We start from the raw sequence: 21,920 nt of genomic DNA, 5'->3' as shown, positions 1-21,920 counted from the left end.
GTAAGTATTTTGCTGTAAAATTCTCTGAATTAATATAAAGATTTTATTAAAGCTATTTACATATGAATATATATTATTTTAGCTATTGTTCCCTTTAATGTCAGGAATATATTATAGGCAAGGGACTTCATAAGGTGTAACTAAACATCCTAGTATAGGTAAATATGGACATGCTCTCTAAAATTTGAAGTATTTCAAGTTCCTAGAAATGCAGTTATACAGTAGGATAAATATGTTAAAGTATTTTCCATTAATATTTATGAGTATAATGCAGTATCTTTTTTTTTTTTCTTGACAGGCAGAGTTAGACAGTGAAAGAGAGAGAGAGACAGAGAGAAAGGTCTTCCTTCTGTTGGCTGACCCCCCAAATGGCCGCTATGGCCGGTGCGCTGCGCTGATCCAAAGCCAGGAGCCAGGTGCTTCTTCCTGGTCTCCCATGTGGGTGCAGGGCCCAAGCACTTGGCCCATCCTCCACGGCCTTCCCAGGCCACAGCAGAGATCTGGACTGGAAGAGGAGCAATTGGAACAGAATCCGGCACCCCAACCGGGACTAGAACCTGGGGTGCTGGCACCGCAGGCAGAGGATTAGCCTAGTGATCTGTGGCACCGGCCAAGCAGTATCTTATTTTAAAAAAAGATTTATTTTATTTATTTGAAAGACAGAGTTACAGAGAGAGGTAGAGCCAGAGAGAGAGAAATAAGGTTCTTCTATCTGCTGGTTCATTCCCCAAATGACCCCAATGGCCAGGGTTGAGCTAATCCAAAGCCAGGATCCAGGAGCTCCCACACAGGTGTAGGGGCCCAAGGACTTGGGCCATCTTCTACTGCTTTCTCAGGCCATAGCAGAGAGCTGTATCAGAAGTGGAGTAGCTGGGACTCGAACTGGCACCCATAGGGATGCCAGCCCTGCAGGCCAGGGCTTTAACCCACTATACCACAGAGCCAGCTCCAGTGCAATATCTTTTAAAACTGATTTCTAGGCCACATAAAATGAGCTTTGTGAAGTTAGATAATGCTTAAGATAGTCTCAAATTGAAAAAGTAGTAGTCACGTGACTAGTGTGGACTAACATGTAGTTTGTTATGTGCCTGGCATTACATGGTTTCAATGACTTTATCTAAGTCCTTATAAGGTAGCTTTTTTTTTTTTAAGATTTATTTTAATGATTTGACAGAGTTACACAAAGAGAGGAAAGGCAGAGAGAGAGAGAGAGAGAGAGGGAGGACTTCCATCCGATGGTTCACTCCCCAGTTGCCTGCAACGCCAGAGCTATGCCTATCTGAAGCCAGGAGCCAGGAGCTTCTTCTGGGTCTCCCACACGGGTGCAGGAGCCCAAGAACTTGGGCCGTCTTCTACTGCTTTCCCAGGCCGTAGCAGAGTTGGATCAGAAGTGGAGCAGCCAGGTCTTGAACCAGCGCCCATATGAGATGCTGGTGCTTCAGACGGGGGTGTTAACCTGTTGTGCCACAGCACTGGCCCCAGTAGATTTATTTTTAAAACAATTCCTAATTTACAGATGTCGAAATCAAGGCTTAACAAGAGAAAGGAAGCCCGGCGCCACGGCTCACTAGGCTAATCCTTTGCCTGCGGCGCCAGCACCCCGGGTTCTAGTCCCGGTCGGGGCACCGGATTCTGTCCCGGTTGCCCCTCTTCCAGGCCAGCTCTCTGCTGTGGCCAGGGAGTGCAGTGGAGGATGGCCCAAGTGCTTGGGCCCTGCACCCGCATGGGGGACCAGGAGAAGCACCTGGCTCCTGGCTAAGGATCAGCGCGGTGCGCCGGCCACAGTGCACTGGCCGCGGCGGCCATTGGAGGGTGAACTAATGGCAAAAGGAAGACCTTTCTCTCTGTCTCTCTCTCTCATTGTCCACTCTGCCTGTCAAAAACAAACAAACAAACAAACAAAAAACAAAAACAAAAAAAGAGTAAGGATATACTACTCATACGTAGAGTCAGAACCCTTCTGACTCTGACTGTTTTAACCTTTGTCAGTTCAAAAACCTTTCATCTTGAAAATTCTGTGTTGGGGCTGGCATTTTGGTGTCACCAGTAAAGATACTGTGATGCCGGCATTACGTATGGGTGCCTGCTAGAGTTCTGGTTGCTCCACTTCTGAGCCAGCTCCCTGGTAGTGGCCTCAGAAAGGCAGCAGAGGATGGCCCGGGTGTTTGGGCCCTTGCCACCCGTGTGGGAGACCTAGATGGAGCTCCTGGCTTCAACCTGTCCCAGTGCTAGCAGTTGCAGCCATCTAGGGGGTGAACCAGCAAATTGATCTCTTTTTCTCTGTTCTTCTCTCTCTGTAGCTATTTTTTTAAATTTTTTAAAAGATTTTATTTATTTATTTGGCAGGTAGAGTTACAGACAGTGTGAGAGAGAGACAGAGAGAAAGGTCTTCCTTTCGTTGGTTCACTCCCCAATTGGCCTCAACGGCTGGAGCTGCGCCGATCTGAAGCCAGGAGCCAGGAGCTTCTTCCTGGTCTCCCACGTGGGTGCAGGGGCCCAAGCACTGGCTATCTTCTACTGCTCTCCCTGGCCATAGCAGAGAGCTGGACTGGAAGAGGAGCAATCGGGACTAGAACCGGTGCCCATATGGGATGCTGGCGCTGCAGGCAGAATATTAACCCAGTGCACCACGACGCCAGCCCTCTTTCTCTATAACTCTTTCAAATAAATAAATAGATCTTCAAAAAAAAAGAATAACTGAAATGCTTTAAGAAAAAAAAAAAGAAATTTATAATTCCTTAATGTGTTTCCAAAAATATGTCCATAGTAGACATTATAAACTATTATTTTAAATCTTAGTTTCTATTTATGACAATAGTTTTCCATTTACACTGACAATATAAAGATTTCTTTTAAAATATTTTAGCATAAGTAATTTTGAACATAAGTATTAAGTAATAGTAATTACAATGAGTCTTCAAAAATTTGTGGAAAATATAACATATAATTGAAAGGTATGTATAGACTTAAAAATTTTTTTTGTACCAAAATAAACTTATCTTAAATTTTTTTTTTGAAAGAGATGGGATGATGGAGGCAGAAAGAGAGAAAAAGAGAGAGAAGGAGAAAGAGAAAACAAGAGAGCTCTCTCTCTACTTGTTCACTCCCCAAATGCCTGCAATGTCTGGGGATGGACTGAGGCCAAAACCAGGAATTGGGAACTCAATCCAGTTCTTCCTTGTGTTTGATGGGAGCCCAGTTACTTGAATCATGACTGCTGTCTTTCAGGATCTGCGTTAGAAGAAGCTAGAATTAGGAGCTAGAGGCTGGTATTAAATCCATGTACTCTGATATGGGACATGGGTGTCTTAACCACTAGACCAAAATGCCCTCCCCTAAACATATGTTTTAATTCCATTTTCCACAAACTTTGTGAAGTTCTGCAGTGTTATAATAGGTATGGCAAAAGTCTTGAAGATAGCACTTACTGAATGGTTTGGAAAAATTTAAATTATGACTGCTTTTATTAGTAATGCTTATAATGTTTTTAACTAGAATTTCTTGACTGAAAATTTTCTTCCTCTAATATGACCCAAGTGATATTTTGTGAATTTTATTCTAAGAATTTAATTCTCCTTCATTTCCTTTGAATGATTGTTTGAATCTATACATTTAACATATTTACTTGCATCCCAATATGTACTCAAATATTATTCTGCATATAACTACATTTGCAAGACTTTTATGTAGAATATAGTGCAGTCTGCTTTACCCTTGCTTTGAGGTAATCATTAGGACCTATAGGTGAACCTGTTAGAAATCAGAATGAGCTTTCAACAAGTAAAGTTTTCTAACTATAAAATAAAATAATGGGCCTCTTTGGGAAAAGTGAATTCCCTGCCTTTGGAAATTTAAAGCAGAGGTTGATAATTCTTTCTTTCTGTTTTTTTTTCCAAAGATTTATTTTATTTATTTGAAAGGCAGAGTTAGTTACAGAGATGGAGAGAGAGGGAGATAGAGAGAGAGGTCTTTCATCTGCTGATTCACTCCCCAAATGGTACAATGGCTGGGACTGGGCCAAGTTGAAGCCAGGAGCCAGGAGCTTCATCTGAGTCTCCCACAAGGGTGCAGGAGCCCAAGTACTTATCCATCTACTTATCCATCTTCTGCTACTTTCTTTCTTTCTTTTTTTTTTTTTTTTGACAGGCAGAGTGGATAGTGAGAGAGAGAGACAGAGAAAGGTCTTCCTTTTGCTGTTGGTTCACCCTCCAATGGCCGCCGCGGCTGGCACGCCGCGGCCGGCGCACCGCGCTGTTCCGAAGGCAGGAGCCAGGTGCTTCTCCTGGTCTCCCATGGGGTGCAGGGCCCAAGCACTTGGGCTATCCTCCACTGCACTCCCTGGCCACAGCAGAGAGCTGGCCTGGAAGAGGGGCAACCGGGACAGAATCCGGCGCCCCGAACAGGACTAGAACTCGGTATGCTGGCGCCGCAAGGCGGAGGATTAGCCTAGTGAGCCGCGGCGCCAGCCTCATCTTCTGCTACTTTCTCAGGCACATTTGCAGGAAGCTGGATTAGACGTTGGGCAGCCAGATTTGAACTGGTGCCCATATGGGATTCCAGCTTTGCAAGCAGTGGCTTTACCTGCTACACCACAATGCTGGCACCAGACCAGAGGAATTTTAAGATACTTGTTAGCAATGAAGCTCCAAGATGCTAACCTACATACTTGTACTTTTCATCAGAGGAAATTTTTTCCTTAACTTTTATTTTTGTTTGTGTTTTGGTGCTTAAAAGTTTTACTCAAATTTTTTATTCTAATAAGCACTAACTGACCATCCTAAATATTAGTTAAATGTTCCAACTAAGCACTAGCTAACAATCTTAATGCTTTAACCTAATGTCCCATGTCTTCCACTTTATATAACTGTGCTCTATTAATGAAAGTTCAGTAATGTGACATAATGAATATTAAGTGATGGTTACAGTCATTGATAATTTCTGTGACTTCCTTTCTCCAATTCTGCCTTCTTTGTCCTTGTATGTAATATGGCAGCCAGCAGTTCCATTTCAGTTATCTGTGGTGTAAGAAAGAATGACATGACTTGAGGGATAGTTGGATAGGTTATTTCATTTTCTACCTGTGCTCCTCACTATTCTTTGGATTTTTCTTTAAAAAATATTTTTAAAATATTGAGGGTCATACTGTCAAGCATTCATTTCTCAAACTAGTTCTAAGTTTGTTTAATGTATTTCAAGTGCTTTGAACTCTTAATGTAGTCACACCCTTAATCTACAACTTGGAGAGTTTTGGGATGGGATGTTGTTTTACCTACTGGGAAGACCTGATGTAACAACTGGTAGTGCTGCCTGAACCTTGTAGTGGTTAAGATTCTTTTTTTTTTTTTTATTTTAAAGATCTTATTTATTTATTTGAAAGGCAGAGTTACAGAGATAAAGGCAGAGAGAGGAGAGAGGTCTTCAGTCACTGGTTCACTCTTTTTTTTTTTTTTTGACAGGCAGAGTGGATAGTGAGAGAGGGAGACAGAGAGAAAGGTCTTCCTTTTTGCCGCTGGTTCACCCTCCAATGGCCACTGCGGCCGGCACGTTGTGCTGATCCGAAGCCAGGAGCCAGGTGCTTCTCCTGGTCTCCCATGCGGGTGCAGGGCCCAAGCACTTGGGCCATCCTCCACTGCCTTCCTGGGCCATAGCAGAGAGCTGGCCTGGAAGAGGGGCAACCGGGATAGAATCCGGCACCCCAACCGGGACTAGAACCTGGTGTGCCGGTGCCGCAAGGCGGAGGATTAGCCTGTTAAGCCACGGCGCCGGCCGGTTAAGATTCTTAAGCTTCTGTTTTTAGCTTGGAAGATTTAAGCAGGATCCCACTAAAAAGCTTGTGTATGTATTTCAGAGTTATAAATTTGATCCACAGTTTTTTTTTTTTTTCCCTCAAAGAAACCTTTTATTTATTAAATACAGATTTCATGAGTACAACTTTAGGGATATAGTGATTCTTCCCACCATACCCACCTTCCCACCCCTACTCCCACCACACCTCCTCCTCCCTCTCCCATTCCCAGTCCTATTCTCCATTAAGGAAAAAAAAAACACAAAAAAGAACTGTTTCTGGACAGTCATGACAATAACTGTTCAAGTCATTGCTTCTTAAAGTGTCAATTTCACTTCTACAGATTTCCTTTTAGGTGCTTCTATTAGTTATCACAGATCAGGGAGAACATATGGTATTTGTCCCTTTGGGACTGACTGATTTCACTAAGTATGCTGTTTTCCATATTCATCCATTTTGCTGGAAAAGACCAGATTTTTTTTTTTTTTTAAACTACCTTGTAGGATTCCATAGAGTACATATCCCACAATTTCTTTATCCAGTCTTCTGTTGGTGGGCATTTAGGTTGATTCCATGTCTTAGCTATTGTGACTTGAGTTGCAATAAACATGGCGGTGCAGATAGCTCTTTTATTTGCTGATTTCATTTCCCTTGGGTAAATTCCCAGGAGTGGGATGGTTGGGTCATATTGTAGGTCTATACTCATATTTCTGAGATATCTCCAAACTGACTTCCATAGTGGCTTTACCAGTTTACATTCCCACCAACAGTGGATTAGTGTACCTTTTTCTCCACATCCTCACCAGCATTAGTTGTTTGTTGATTTCTATATGAAAACCATTCTAACTGGGGTGAGGGTGAACCTCATTGTGGTTTTGATTTGCATTTCCCTGAGGGCTAGTGATCCTGAACATTTTCTCATGCTTTGTTGATTTCTTTGTATTTTTTTATTTTCTCTTTCTGGAACTCAGTATTTATATGTTGGAGACTTCTGGATTGATTTTCTAATTTTCTTATTATTTCTCTATTTTGATCGATTTTTATGGGCACCAGTTTGAGTCCTGGCTGCTCCACTTCCAATCTAGCTCCCTGCTGATGGCTTAGGAAAGTAGTGAAAATGGCCTGAGTGCTTAGGCCCCTGCACCCATGTTGGAGACCCCAAAGAAGCTCCTGGCTCCTGGCTTCAGATCGGCCCAGCTCCAGCCGTTGTGGCCATCTGGGGAGTAAACCAGTGGACGGAAGACCTTTTTCTCTGTCTCTCCCTCTCTCTGTCTGTAACTCTGCCCCTGAGATAAAATAAATAAATCTTAAAATATAAAATAAAATAATGGTGTGAGTGACAGACCTTGTGGTGTAGTGGGTTAAGCTGCGGCTTGGGGCACTCCCATCCCAAATCAAGGTACAGGTTCAAGTCTTGGCTCCGGTGCTTCTTATCTGGCTTCCTGCTAACTTGCCTAGGAAGGCAGGGGATGATGGCCCAAGTGCTTAGGTACCTGCCACCTATGTGGGAGACTCAGAATAATTTCATGGCTTCTGGCTTCATCCTGATCCAACCACAGTTGTAATTGGCATTTGGAAATGAACCAGTGGATTGAAGAGCTCTTGTGCGCTCTCTCTCTCTGTCTCTCTCTCTATTATTCTGCCTTTCAAATCAATTGATTTTAGTAAAATAGTGTGACTGTATAATCACTAACCAAATCTATTTTGCTTATCATGTTGGGCATAGTATAAATAAATACCTGATATCAATGGAGAAGCATTATTTGCTTAAAGTTTTTCATTTGAAATGTGTAATCCTGGGGTGGATGTTTGGTGTAGTGGTTAAAACACCACATGGAATGCCTATATCCTATATTAGAGTGCCTAGGTTCTAGGTCCTGGCTCTGCTTCCAGTTGCAGTTTTCCTGCTAATGTGCACTTCGGAAGCATTAGGTGATAGCTATCGTTCTGGGATTCCGGTCACTTATATGGGAGACCCAGGTGGAGTTCTGGGCTCTTGGCTTTGGCCTGGTCTAGCTCTGGCTGTTGTGGGAATTTAGAGTATACTAGCAGATGGAAGATCTTTCTCTTTCTTCTTCCCTCTCTATAATTCTGCCTTTCAAGTAGGTAAAAATAAAAAAAAGCAAATACTAAAAAAGGTAATCCTTTTTATTTGAAAAGAGGGAAGATGGTCTTTAAAAAGTCTGTTGACCTGCAAACATAATATATAGTACATCTGCAACTTATGTTAAAGGTGTATAGTAATTGATGAAAGCATATTTGAAAAATCTGCTCTGACACTTTTAACTTTTCAGGTTAGAAAGAGAATATTTCTCCAAAAACAAGAAACTAAATGAAGAGATCGAGGAACAGAAGAAAGTAATTATAGACCTTTCAAAGAGACTTCAGTATAATGAAAAAAGTTGCAGTGAATTACAGGAAGAACTTGTAATGGTAAGGATAAAAAAGAAAACCCTATGGCACTTACTTTATTGGGTCATGTTTGATGAGTAGTAGGTTTTTTTCTCCACACTACATACTATGAGTTGATAGAGTACGAAACTAATTTTAGTGACATTGATACAAATTTCAAATCTAGAAATGCTGATTACATCAAAGACATACATAATAAAACCTCTCTGATTTGGAATAATTGGGGACACTAGCTGAATTAGTAAAACTGAATTATAAAATGTTTTAAAATTATTCAGGAATCTTTTTTTTTCTTTTTTTTAAAGTGTATACAGCAGTATTACCCATGTAAAAGCAAGACTCAGGTTTTAGAATCAATAGATCTGAGGATTTCAAAGACTTCCTTTTATAATTTTTTATACCTGATTACTCTAGCTGCATTTCTCAGTAATCTAGCTTTCATACCATCATCAAATTTCTCTTTCTCAAATATTGACCTGTTCTTGTCAACCTCCCTTTATGTAAAAAGCATTAGTGTCTGCCTGTTGCTTTCAAAGTAAATAAAGTCCATCTTCTTGTCAGATAATCTAAACCCCTCGTCTTTGACTTTGTGTTAATTTTTCTAGCATCTTTGCCGTTGCTCTCTCTGTCTTGCTTCAGCCACAATAGAATGCTTTTGGGTTTTTAAATACATATTTTTTTTTAAATGTGCATGCATTTGTTGAAGCTATTAATTTTTTTGACCCATGTTGAATAAAATGTTCTTTCTCTTCTTTTCCATTAACAGATTCTCATATATTATGTAATGCCCAGTTTGGATATCTTGCAATCTGTGAAACTTTCCATGATTCAATCTTTTCCTAGTCTTCCTTCTGCCTTAAGTCAAAATTCTTCCCCTCACCAACTGTATTTCTTTCATTCTTAGTTAAATATCTTTATCATAACACTCGCCAAAATCTTAGTGAATTATCCCTCCTAAGTGACTATGAATATACACTGAGGTTAACTTCATTCATTTTATATACTCATAGTCCACTATAATGTTTGCCTTGATGAAAATTTGTCGATTGAGGGGTGGATGTTTTGTCTATAGGTTAAGATGCCAGTTAATACACTCATTTCAGTGTCTGTGTTCAATTCCTGGCTCTGGATCCTGATTCTAGCTTCTCGCCAGTGTAGAATCTGGGAAGTAGCAGGTGATGGCTCAAGTGATTGGGTTCCTGCCACACACATGGGAGTTATGGATTGAGTTCCTGCTTCCTTGCTTTGTCTTGGCCCTCCCCAAGCTGTATAGGTAGTTGGAGAGTGAATCAACAGACAGGAATTCTGTCTATTTTTCTTTCTTTCTTTTTTTAAATTAATTTTTAAATTTTTATTTATTTGGAAAGCAGAGTTATAGAGAGAGGTAGAAATAGACACAGAGAGAGGTCTTCCATCTGCTGGTTCACTCCCCAGATGGCCGCAATGGCTGGAGCAGAGCTGATCCAAAGCCAGGAGCCAGGAGCCAGGAGCCAGGAGCTTCTTCCTGGTCTCCCACATGGGTGCAGGGGCCCAAGGACTTGGGCCATCCTCTGCTGATTTCCCAGGCTGTAGCAGGGAGCTGGATCTGGGGTTTAGCAGCTGGGACTCAAATTGGCACTCATATAAGATGCTGGTTCTGCAGGCTGGGGCTTTAACCCACTGCACCACAGCACTAGCCCCTGTCTATTTTTCTTTCTGTGTCCCTCTGCAACTCAAAAAAATTTTTTTGGGGGCTGGATTTATTTGGTTGCTGCAGAATATTCCTAACCCTACTACCTATTTGTCTTCTTCACATACCTTCCTTAGGGGCTTGGCTTCTTCATTTTCAGTCACATTCCATAAATCTTAGTGATAGCAGTTACTGAGGAAATGAATTCTGTTTCTTCTCAAAAAGGTGGTGACTGGGTTATAGTAAGTAGTGGTGGCCAGGACAATGTTGTCTAGGTTGAAAGGTGGTAGTGGGATAAAATTAAAACTCTTCAGCATTTTCAAATGATCCAGTATATGCACAGTCCCTATCTCGAGATATTCAGTGTGTTCTGAGTCAGGGACTGATATCATTACTTGCTGCTTGGGTCAGTTTGTAGTTTGGGTATTTTGAGGTGAGATTTTTTTTTAGGAAGTTAGGACATCTCTGTGTAGTAAATACTCTAGTGTCTATTCATTAACATAAATTACATGGATTGATGGTTCAGGAATATGAATCAGTGGTGGAGAAAAATATGGCAGGGTAGTTGTCTACTTGCTTACTAGACATTGTACTCAGTATATTGTGACCCAGGGTTAGAATTAAGGATGCAGTATGTAAGACATTCTTCTAATTCTGGTCTTCTTGCACCCTGTGATTAGACAGATAATAAAATGAAATGGGGTTTGCTCACCATGAGCATATGGGTGCTCTGTGGTTAAAAAAAATTTACTTGGTTAATCATGTTTTCTTTTTTAACATCACAGTTTGATGAATGGTTTAAAATAAGACAAGTTGGAGCTTACCAGCATCCTTTGTTTGCTTGATATTCATTCTGTTAAACACTATTGTTCTGAAAATTGTAGACTAATTGTTCTACAAAGATTTATGGATTGCTGAAAGCAGTTTCAGATCTGTGAATATCAGTTCTTTGCTGAAGACCTAATAGATTGCTAAAATTTATTCAGCTTGCAAACTAAGTTATGTCCCCTTTAAGTGGTTCAAACTATTGATATATTCACCCCATTTTTTTTTTTTAATTTCAATCTCCTACCTTCTGCTTTTCTGTTTTTTCTCTTGTCTCCTTTTCTCTTTCCTAATAGCTTTCTGTTATGAAAAGAGTTGCAGAATGGTGCCTCCTTACATGGGGCACCATAAATGTGAGGAAAAGAGGCGCAGAATAGAGAAGAGACAGTGTATGAATTTACAGCCAGACCAAATTTATTCAGAGAAAATAAATTCATAGAGGTGGGTGACCAACTGCCTGCATGCACACTGATGGAACACATGGCAGAAGACCCCAAGCCCCAGGGGCTGGGTCTTTTTATATTTTAGGAGGGCTAGGGCTAGGGGTGGGGGTAAGGGGCAGCAGGCAGAGAATTCCTGTATCTGGTCTTTCAAGTGTTCCAGCAACTGGTCTTTCAGGTGGACGTGGGGATTGGGGTATGAAGGCAATAGGGTGTGAGACCCAATTGAGATTCAAGGGCAAGGAATAAATTCCAATGTTTATCTATCTTTTGGGCAATGAGCCAGAATGGCTGAGGCTTATGTCTTTGTTCCATTCCCCCCTCCCCCCCCCCCCTTTTTTTTTTTGACAGGCAGAGTTAGTGAGAGAGAGAGAGAGAGACTGAGAGGAAGGTCTTCCTTCCATTGGCTCACCCCCCCCCCCCAGATTGCCGCTATGGACAGCGCGTTGCGCCGATCCGAAGCCAGGAGCCAGGTGCTTCCTCCTGGTTTCCCATGTGGGTGCAGGCCCAAGTACTTGGGCCATCCTCCACTGCCTTCCCAGGCCACAGCAGAGAGCTGGACTGGAAGAGGAGCAACCGGGCAGAACCGGTGCCCCAACCAGGACTAGAACTTGAGGTGCCAGCGCCGCAGGCAGAGGATTAGCCTAGTGGGCTGTGGCGCCAGCCAATCACTTTCTCTTTTAACTTTTCTGTTTTATGCTTATTAGTACTGTTCTCTGTTTTTTTACTTGATCATAATATAAAGTTTAAAAATTATTTAGTTAGAACATTATTACTTTAAACAATAAATATAGTGTTTTTATAAAAAACTAATTTATCACTTTTCCTAAATGCATTTTATACATATTCCTTTATTGATTTATTAAATAGGTTGGTGATACATTAGTGATAGGGTTAAACCTATAAAGTAGGTTTTCCTTTGGGAGGAAAACATTTTAAAAATTTCTCTATATGGAAGTATTCACTGATACAATTTTAATGGCATAAGAATTGAGTTTTTCTAGTTCCACATCTTTAAAGTCTTACTTTTGTGTGTTTTAAGCTCATAATTGTTGTTGACTAAAGAGTTAGGTTACCGGAGAAGGCAAGTTTCTTGCCTTCGCACAAGAAAGAATTCAGGCGTGAGCCAGAGAGTAGTGGAAAGCAAAATAGCAAGGTTTATTAGCATTGGGACGTCCGTAAGAACGGATAGGCATCTCTCCAGATAGAACCTGAGAAAGCGTGCCCAGTCGCTCAGACTGGGGGAGAGCGAGGTTACATGGTTGAGTGGAGAGAATACACCAGGCAGGCGGGTCAGCAGAGAGGCAGAGGGCTGAGCGCGCAGTCCGGTTCAGGCTGGGGTTTTTAAGGGGATGGGCCTTGCCTTCCTGCCTCTTCTCCTCCTGGAACCCAGGCACTCTGATACTTTAATTGTACTTTTATGTCAGAGAAATCCTTCCTATTATATGTGTGGATTGAAAAGACATGATTAGTAAATTAATGGCGTAATTATTATTTTTAGCATAGAACATAAGGAATTAACAAAATTAATTTTATGTTCTTATGAACATATGAACACAGAACATGGAAGTTGAGGCAATTTGATTTTTGAAAGTTTTAATTAAAAATTGAACTATTAATTTCAAAATGTAATTTTTTAATCAACTGCTAATTAAAAGTGAGTTTCTAGCTTAGGCTGTTAAATGATTATGTGTATTAAAGTCCATGGGGGGGCTCCACAGATCCAGTTGTTTAGCCATTACTGAGTTTTTATATCTGCTTCTCTTGAAGCAGGGGACCTTTCATTTTCAAATTGGTATTATTAAGACTTGTTTTGTGCTTTCCTCAATGAAATTTTCTTAAGTCCATCATTTCCTGAGATTTGTTTTGCTGCCACTCAGTAATATTTAGTTGCAGCTTTAGGAGAGACCATATATTGAAAAGGGAATTCTAGTTCTCATGAGGTTTTATTCAAAGAATGTTTTATTCTCTAAAGAACTTGTGATTGCAAATGGTCAAGTGTATATTTTTTGCTTATACTTTGGGGGCTTAACTGGTTATATAATAATACTGATCGTTGGCATTATAGACTTTTGGAAAGCGCTTTGATTGTTATACTTTGTGGTGAAGTTATTGTTTCTTGATGATATTTCTAATTTAAGTCATCCACTAGGTTTACTTCAGAAGGTGTTTTTCTGCTTTTGTAAAATATACTTAAAACTAAAGGGGTTAATAAATATTCTATTCTGAATTTTTACTGAAAAATTATTGATTACCGAATTTCACCCAGAATAGTAATTGTATTTATATGTGAGCATTATCTTTGCTAATATAAATATCACTTTTTATCTGTCATAGTGGCACTTAAAATTTAAAACTATTGAATATTATTCATCAAGTATGTGTCTTTGGGTATTTAAGTATTTATGTAGCTTTCATAGGCAAAAGCTTCTTGAAACATTCTATATAGATAAGTAAATTTTAAAAATTTAAATCTCATTGTTGATCTGGGGAGAAAAATAAAATGGTTGTGTGTGTGGGATGTGTGTGTGTGTGGGATGTGTGTGTGTGTGTGTGTGAGAGAGAGAGAGAGAGAGATTGAGATTTGTTAAGGTCCACATTGGGATTGGAACATAGCATTTGCTGAAAAATTAAGTACTTGTTAAAACTAACAGAGGGTAACATTTTATTATGTAAGATAGGCACATAAGAAACTAAGAAATTAAATATCATTAATATGATCAAGGAAGAGCTGTGGATGGTGATGATGATGATAGCTAACCAGATCAATTTCAATTCAGCTTAACTGACTCCTTGAGCCCTTACAAATACATTATGTACAGGTAACTAGGTGCAGGAGAAGATGAAAAGTTAAGCTGTGGGAGCAAAAGTATGTGATGTTGACAATGTTGTGGGAAAACGGCTGCGGAGAAATTATTGTTACATTGGTTCTTTGTCTCACATGGAAGAAGAATTTCCAAGCAGACAGCAAAGAGATTTAAAAGTATTTATTAGAATCAAGGACCTCCAGCTGGAGTAGCTTGGAGGGGGGCTTCAAGAGAGGAAAAACCCCAAAGGGTCTGGTGGCAGTGAGCTTTTTAAGTACATTTTCAAAAGGAAAAAAAAAAAAAACTTGACCATCAGATTGGCATTCAGTTACCAGGTGGGGGCAAAAACCATTAAAAGACCTGATTTACAATTCTCCATCCTGACTGGCTTGCTGAGGGTGGGATAGGTAACTTGTTTTTATAATGAGCTGTGAGCTCAGTAAGAGCTCCCTTGCTATTTTCATGGTAAATTTGGAGATTTGGAAGGAAGGAGGATGGCCTGTTTATTCTTGCTAAAGATAACCTTTTGGGGAAAGTTGCAAATATTTTACATCCCAAATTCCAAGGGGATCCCTATTAACCCATCTGACTTCTCACAATAATAGATTCTGATGTTTCTTTGTTTTACTTAGCATTTCTTCATAATGCCTTAGCATATATTTAAGTTAAAAATTAAGAAGTTTGATTGAGTTAAAAATGTTTAGGAGTGATAAGCATTATGTTTCACTGTTTCAACTGTTCAACTTAAGTTTAAAATGCTGATTTCTTGGGGCCAGCACTATGGTGAAGTGAGTTAAGCTAGTGGCTGCAGTGCTGGCATCCCACAGGGGCTCTGCTTTGAGTCCTGGCTACTCCACTTCTGATCCAGCTCCTTGCCAATGTACCTGGGAAGGCAGCAGAAGATAGCCCAAGTGCTTGGGCCCCTGCACCCATGTGGGGGACCTGGATGAAGCTCCTGGCTCCTTGCTTTCGTCTGGCCCAGCTCTGGCTGTGTGGCCATTTGGGAACTGAACCAGAGGATGGAATACTTCTCACTGCCTCTGCCTCTCCCTCTCCCTCTCTGTGACTCTACCTTTCAAATAAATAAATAAATCTTTAAAAAATGCTAATTGTTTAAAAACTGTATTAATCCTATATTTTTTAATCTGCAAGTGAGAGGGACCGAAAGAAAAGGAGAGCAAGTTTATATCTGCTGGTTCATTCCTGAAATGCCTAGAATAGCTGGAGCTGGACTGGAGTTGGGCCCAATCAATCTAAGTCTCCCATATAGGTGGCAGGGGTCTAAGTACTTGAGGCATCACCTGAGTCATCCCCTTCTCCCAGGGTGCTTATTAGAAGGAAGCTGGAATTTGGTATAGGAGCTAGAGATTGAACCCAGGCACTCTGATACGGTACATGGGTATCTTTAGGCCCAAAGCCTGCTCCCATCTGTTATTTTAAGGCTTATTTAGAATATCCTTAATTGCTTTTATTGTTACTTATGTTTTGAATCAACTCTGTCCATTGCAGATCAGCAAGGCCCTTGTGCCAAGTTTTAACTATAAATGCATATTTGCATATGCTCGTGTTTCTTTAAGAACTTGCATTAGAAATTATTTAGGTGCTTTTCTATTTGTGATAATCATTCTGAGTGTGCAAAAAAGTGAACAATAATTTTTGTATACTCAAAGATATGATTATGAAACAAAAAAAACCAGATTATATTAAGCCAGAAATTAATTCAGTTTAGCAGTGTGAGATGTAGTATACCAAGGTGCAAATAAAGATTTTTCTTTGTCATCTCATTGCTTTTTTTTTAAGATTCATTTATTTATTTGAAAGGCAGAGTTATAGAGCGGCGAAGTCAGAGGCAGACAGAGAGAGGTCTTCCATCTGCTGGTTTGCTACCCAGAAAGCCGCAATGGCCAGAGCTGAGCCAATCTGAAGCCAGGAGCCAGGAGCTTTCTCAGGTCTCCCACGTGGGTATAGGGGCCCAAGGATTTGGGCCATCTTCTACTACTTTCCCAGGCCATAGCAGCGAGCTTGATTGGAAGTGGAGCAGCCGGGTCTCAAACCAGCGCCCATATGAGATGTCTTCATTGCAGGCGGCATCTTTACTCACTATGCCACAGCTCTGGTTTCCTCATTCCTTTTCTGGCTAAAGATATTTTATAACAAACCCAAATTCCTCTTTAATAATATATTAAAATTTACCAATCATTTTATGAACTTACTTTGAAGATTTTTGTTTTTTAGTCCCCTGTGTATACTGATTGTAGATTCATCACAGTATCCTTGTCTTTGGTTCTTAGTAGAACTATCAGTAAAGATTCATTTAAACATTGTATGGCTAGCCAGCATTGCATTTAGGACTTTCTGTTCCATTTACAAACTCTTTATGTGAATTATATCTTGGGCAAAGAAATGAGTCCTTTTATCCCTCAATTATCTTAAATTTCTAGAATTACACAATTTATTTAGCATCAAATCTAAACTTATTCTTTATGTCAGATGATAAAACATGTTAATAAAAAATAAGAAACAGAAACAGAATTTATGCTTGTTTGGTACTTTGTTTTCAATCCACTGTTTTTGGTATTCAGTTTTTCCATAAACTTTTTGAAGTTCCTTCATATTCCTGTTAACTTTTATGTCTTTTTTTTTTTAAAGATTTATTTATTTATTTGGAAGGCAGAGGTACAGAGAGGCAGAAACAGAGAGAGAGAGAGGCCTTCCATCTACTGGTTCACTGCCCAAATGGATGTAATGGCCAGAGGTGGGCCAATCGGAAGTCAGGAGCCAGGATCATCTTCCAGGTCTCTCACGTGGGTGCAGGGTCCCAGAAACTTGGGCCATCTTCTTCTGATTTTCCAGGCCATAGCAGAAGGCTGGATCAGAACTGGAACAGCCGGAACTCAACCGGTGCTCACATGGGAAGCCGGCACATGTGAGCACTGGCCCTAACTTTTATATCTTGACATTGATGAAGACTTAGCCTCAGTCAGTATGGCATAATAGAAAGAATGTATTTTGGACAACAATTGTTCTGGTTTTTGGTTTCTAGCAGTATATTAGAGTAGTTGGATGGCCTCTACTGATTTTCTCCCTTTGAATCTGTTTGCCTGTGTGTAAAATGGTATTAATAATCTTTATCTTGCAGTGTTTTTCATGAGTATTAAAGATAATACAAGATGACTTCAGAAAGTTTGTGAAAAAATAGAATGAAAAGATAAGTTTATTTTGGTGCAAAAATTTTTGAAATTCATACATAGTTTTTATGTAATGTGCATTTTCCTTAAGCCTTTGGAAATACCCTTGTATATGTATCAAAATAGCAGAGGATTAAAAGAAATGTACCATGCAGACAACAGACATAAAGAACTGAAGTAGAAATTAAATTTTCTCCACACCATTTCTTGAAGAGACTGTCTTTTCTTTTCTCCAGGGAATGATTTTAGCTCACTTGTCAAAGATTAGTTTGTTGTTGATATGTGGGTTAATTTCTGGGGTTTCTATTCTGTTTCATTGGTCTACATGTCTATTTTTGTGCCAATATCAAACTGTTTTGACTTTAATGTCCTTGCAGTATGTCTTGAAATCTGATATTGTGATGCCTCCAGCTTTGTTTTTATCATTTACCGTTGCTTTGGCTATTTGGGGTTTTTTGTGTCTCCATATGAAATTTGGGATTTTTTCTACTTCTGTGAAGAGTGTCCTTGGAATTTTGATGGGGATTGCATTGAATCTGTTAATTGCTTTTGATAGTATGGACATTTTGATGAAATTAATTCTAATCCACGAATATGGAAGATTTTTCTATTTTTTATATCTTCTATTACCATTCATTAATATTTTTAACTTTCATTGTAGATATCTTTCACATCCTTGGTAAATACCCCAAGGCAATTAAATTTTATATGAAGTATCCAGAATATACAAATATATAGTAGCAGAAATAAGTATGGTGATATCTTAGGGCTTGTGAGTTGTTGTGGGAGAATAGGGAATGGAAGCCAGTGGATGTGGCATATCTTTTAATAGAGGCAGCAGTGTTCTAAATTTACATTATGGTTATGGTTTCACAACCCTGTGAATATACTAAAAACATTGCATTATATACTTTGGGTAAACTGTATGTCACTTATATCTCAATGAATTTTTTAAAAATATAAAAAATTATTATATAAGTTTGATACTATGAAAATTATGGAGAAATCAATAAAACAGATTAGAGTTCAAAAATAGCTATTAATATATTTTGGAACTTAGTTTATGATATTGTTGATTTGCCAGATCAATACTTAGAGGTGGAGTATCTCACAAATAGTTTTCAGACAACAGGCTGTACATGAGGAAGAGTAATATTGTTGAATATATACCATAATACTTATATTACACAGGTTCTAGAAGCAGGAAAATGAAAAAACCTTAGAAGAAAAATAATGAAATTAATTGTTTTACAATTTTGGAGTAAGGAAATATGACATAAAACCTATAACCAAACTATTGATAAATTTTCATCCTGAGACTGTGGGAATCCTGTGACTGTGTGATAGACTAGAAAAATGAGAAGGATGTGAGGTGTGTTTGGGTCTTTGGACAATCCCTGGGTCTAACTCCAGAAGCTTGGATCTACCTAAGTTCTGGGGAGGGTCATTGTGGAAGGTTCTTTGCTCGTACTACAGAGTTTATAGATCCTTTATGAGGTTTGTGTGCCTGGGAAGGGTGTGCCGGCACTGTGGACTTTCCCTGGGCAGTGATTCACCTTGGCAGAGTGAGGCTAGGGTTGTGAACATACTAGCTAGTATGATCATACCCTCCTCTCTGCTGGCAATAGAAGAGATCTACCATGCATAACCTGGGTGCCACTCTGGACTCCTGCCTTACACTTGAGCTGTGGCTGGAGCTCCATGGCTCCATCCAGCACACACCACTGGATATCTGCTGAAGGAGAAGGCATTGCACTAAGCCATGGGGCACATTTCAAAGAACAAAGCCTTCAAAGGAGTTGTCAGCAAGTGTTTACCCAGATGTGTAAAAACAAACATAGAAATATAAGAAACATGATCAAAGATAAAAAGATGGTACCACAGAAAGAACACAGCATACTTCAATATTAAACTGTGAAAATGAGGATATTGATGAAATGCCTGAAAGGAAATTAAAAATAATGATCATAAGATTACTCAAAAACACAGAGAAGTAAGTACGTGAGTTAGAAAATTGATACATGACATTGTGAGAAATTCTGCCGGAAGATAAGAGATATTAAAGAAAAACCAAACTGAAATATTGAAGAATTCAAAATGTCAAATAAATACATTGGAAAACCTTAGCAACAGACTCAGTGAAGCATAAGAAAGCATATCCAAGAGAGAAGACAAAATTTTAAAAAAGATTTTATTCATTTATTTCAGAGGTAGAGTTACAGACAGTGAGAGGGAAAGACAGAGAGAAAGGTCTTCCTTCTGTTGGTTCACCCCCCAGATAGCTGCAGTGGCCAGAGCTGCGCTGATCCGAAGCCAGGAACCAGGTGCCCTCCTGGTCTCCCACGTGGGTTCAGGGGCCCAAGCATTTGGGCCATCTTCCACTGCCTTCCCAGGCCACAGCAGAGAGCTGGACTGGAAGAGGAGCAACTGGGACTAGAACCGGTGCCCATATGGGATGCCGGAACTGCAGGCAGAGGATTAACCTACTGTGCCGCAGTGCCGGCCCCTGGAAGACAAATATTTGGAAAAATCCCTTCAGACAAAAAAACAAAAAAAGGAAGAAAAAATTAGAAAAACCAAAAACTGTGTTTAATATCTATGAAATACTATTAAATGATGAGACATTCATGTCCTAGGAATTCCTGAAGATATGGAAAAACAGAATGGCCTATAAGATTTATTAAATGAAACAAAAGCAGAAAATTTCCCTAATTTGGAGAAAGATATAGACATCCAAGTATAGGAAGTGCACAGAAACCCTAATAGACATGTTCTATAAGAAAACCTATGAGATTTTCAAGACATATAGTCAATCTTTCAAAAATAAAACGTAAAGGAAATATCCTAAAATGTGTAAGAGAGAAACACCAGTTATATTAAAGTAACTCTAATTAGATTGACAGCAGATTTCTCATCAGAAACCCTACAGGCTAGGAGCAAATGGAGAGACATAGTCCAAGTTCTAAAAAAAAAAAAAAAAAAAAAAAAAAAATTGTCAACCCAAAATCAATGGAACAGAATAGAAACTCCAGGCCACACCACAGCTCACTTGGCTAATCCTCTACCTGCAGCGCCAGCACTCCAGGTTCTAGTCCCGGTTGGGGTGCCAGATTCTGTCTGGTTGTTCCTCTTCCAGTCCAGCTCTCTGCTGTGGCCCGGGGGTGCAATGGAGGATGGCCCAAGTGCTTGGGCCCTGTACCCACATGGGAGACCAGGAGGAAGCACCTGGCTCCTGGCTTTGGATAGGTGCAGTGCAGCAGCTGCAGCGCACCAGCCATAGTGGCCATTTGGGGGGTGAACCAATGGAAGGAACACCTTTCTCTCTGTCTCTATCTCTTTCACTGTCTAAATCTGCCTGTCAAAAAAAATGATAATTAAGGATGCGTTACACACAGAAGCAGAGAAAAATAATCAGCGCAGTCAAAGAATCTAAAAGTAGAAAACTTCCTAGTGAAAGTATAAAGAAGATCCAAAACAAGCAATAGGCATATTTATGGAAACATGGCAGGACCAAGTTTTACTTATCAGTAATAACCTTGAATGTAAATAGCCTAAATTCTCCAATAAAAAGATACAAACTGGCTTAATTGATTAAAAAAGAAGACCTATTTATATGCTACCTATGAGTAACACATCTCACCAACAAAGATACACACAGATTGAAAGTGAAAGGATGGAAAAAGGTATTCCATGCAAATGGAAATAAAATATGAGCAGGAGTTGCCACCCTAGTATCAGACCTAATAGGATTCAAGACAAAAACTGTTAAAAAGAGACAAATAAGGGCATTATGTAATGAATAAAGGGCTGATTCAATAGAAACATATAACTGTACTAAATATATATGCATTCAAGGTTAAGGCAACTGGTTATTTAAACCAAATGTTAATGGGCCTAGAGGGAGACATGTTCCAGTACAATAATAATAAAGTGACTTTAATACCCCATTTAAATCAGACAGATCAACTAGACAAAAAGTCAACAAAGAGCTAATCTACACCATTGACAAATGGATCCAATTGATATCTAGAGAAGATTTCTTCCCAAAGCTATAGAATATATATTCTTTTCATCAGTGCATGGTATATTCTTTCTAGGATAGACAGTGCCTGTACCAGTTTATATTCCAAAGAACAGTGGATTAGGATACCTTTCCCCCTCCAACATCCTCACTGGCATTTGTTATTTATTGATTTCTGTATGAAAGCCATTCTAATGGGGGTGAAGTGAAACTTCATTGTGGTTTTGATTTCCATTTCCCTGACGGCTAGTGATCCTGATAATTTTTTCAAGTGTCTATTGGCCATTTGGATTTCCTCTTTTGAAAAATATGTTTAAGTGCTTTGTCCATTTCTTAACTGGTTTGTTTGTTTTATTGTTATCGAGTTTGAGCTCTTTATGATATTAATCCTTTATCAGTTGCATAGCTTGCAAATAATTTCTCCCATTCTTTCAGTTGCCTCTTCACTTTGCTGAGTGTTTCATTTGTAGTGCAGAAGCTTCTCAATTTTATGTAATCCCATTTGTCAATTTTGGCTTTAATTGCCTGGATCTCTGTGATCTTTTCCCACAACTCTTTGCCTGTGCAATTTTTCTGCAAGGTTTCCTCAGTGTTCTCTAATAATTTGGTGGTATCAGGTTGTAGATTTAGTTCTTTGATTCATTTGGAGTGGATTTTTGTGTAAGGTGTAAGATGGGGGTCTTGCTTCTTACTTCTGCTTGTGAAGATCCAGTTTACCTAGTACCTTTGTTGAAGAGACTGTCCTTGCTCTAGGGATTGATTTTTGCTCCTTT

At 39.5% G+C, this 21,920-nt stretch overlaps 1 protein-coding gene across 1 annotated transcript in view; it reads left to right on the top strand.

The window, feature by feature from the left end:
• The window catches only part of CCDC171 (coiled-coil domain containing 171), a 378,568-nt gene that overhangs the window by 88,849 nt on the left and 267,799 nt on the right, over positions 1 to 21,920 (top strand). The window contains exon 12 of the mRNA XM_062208207.1: positions 8,080 to 8,218. Coding sequence (XP_062064191.1) covers positions 8,080 to 8,218 — 139 coding nt within the window. The remainder of the gene's footprint in view (positions 1 to 8,079; positions 8,219 to 21,920) is intronic.

Source organism: Lepus europaeus, chromosome 12 (assembly GCF_033115175.1).
Source record: "Lepus europaeus isolate LE1 chromosome 12, mLepTim1.pri, whole genome shotgun sequence".
Taxonomy (NCBI): domain Eukaryota; kingdom Metazoa; phylum Chordata; class Mammalia; order Lagomorpha; family Leporidae; genus Lepus; species Lepus europaeus.
This window is presented reverse-complemented; position numbering and strand designations above follow the sequence as displayed.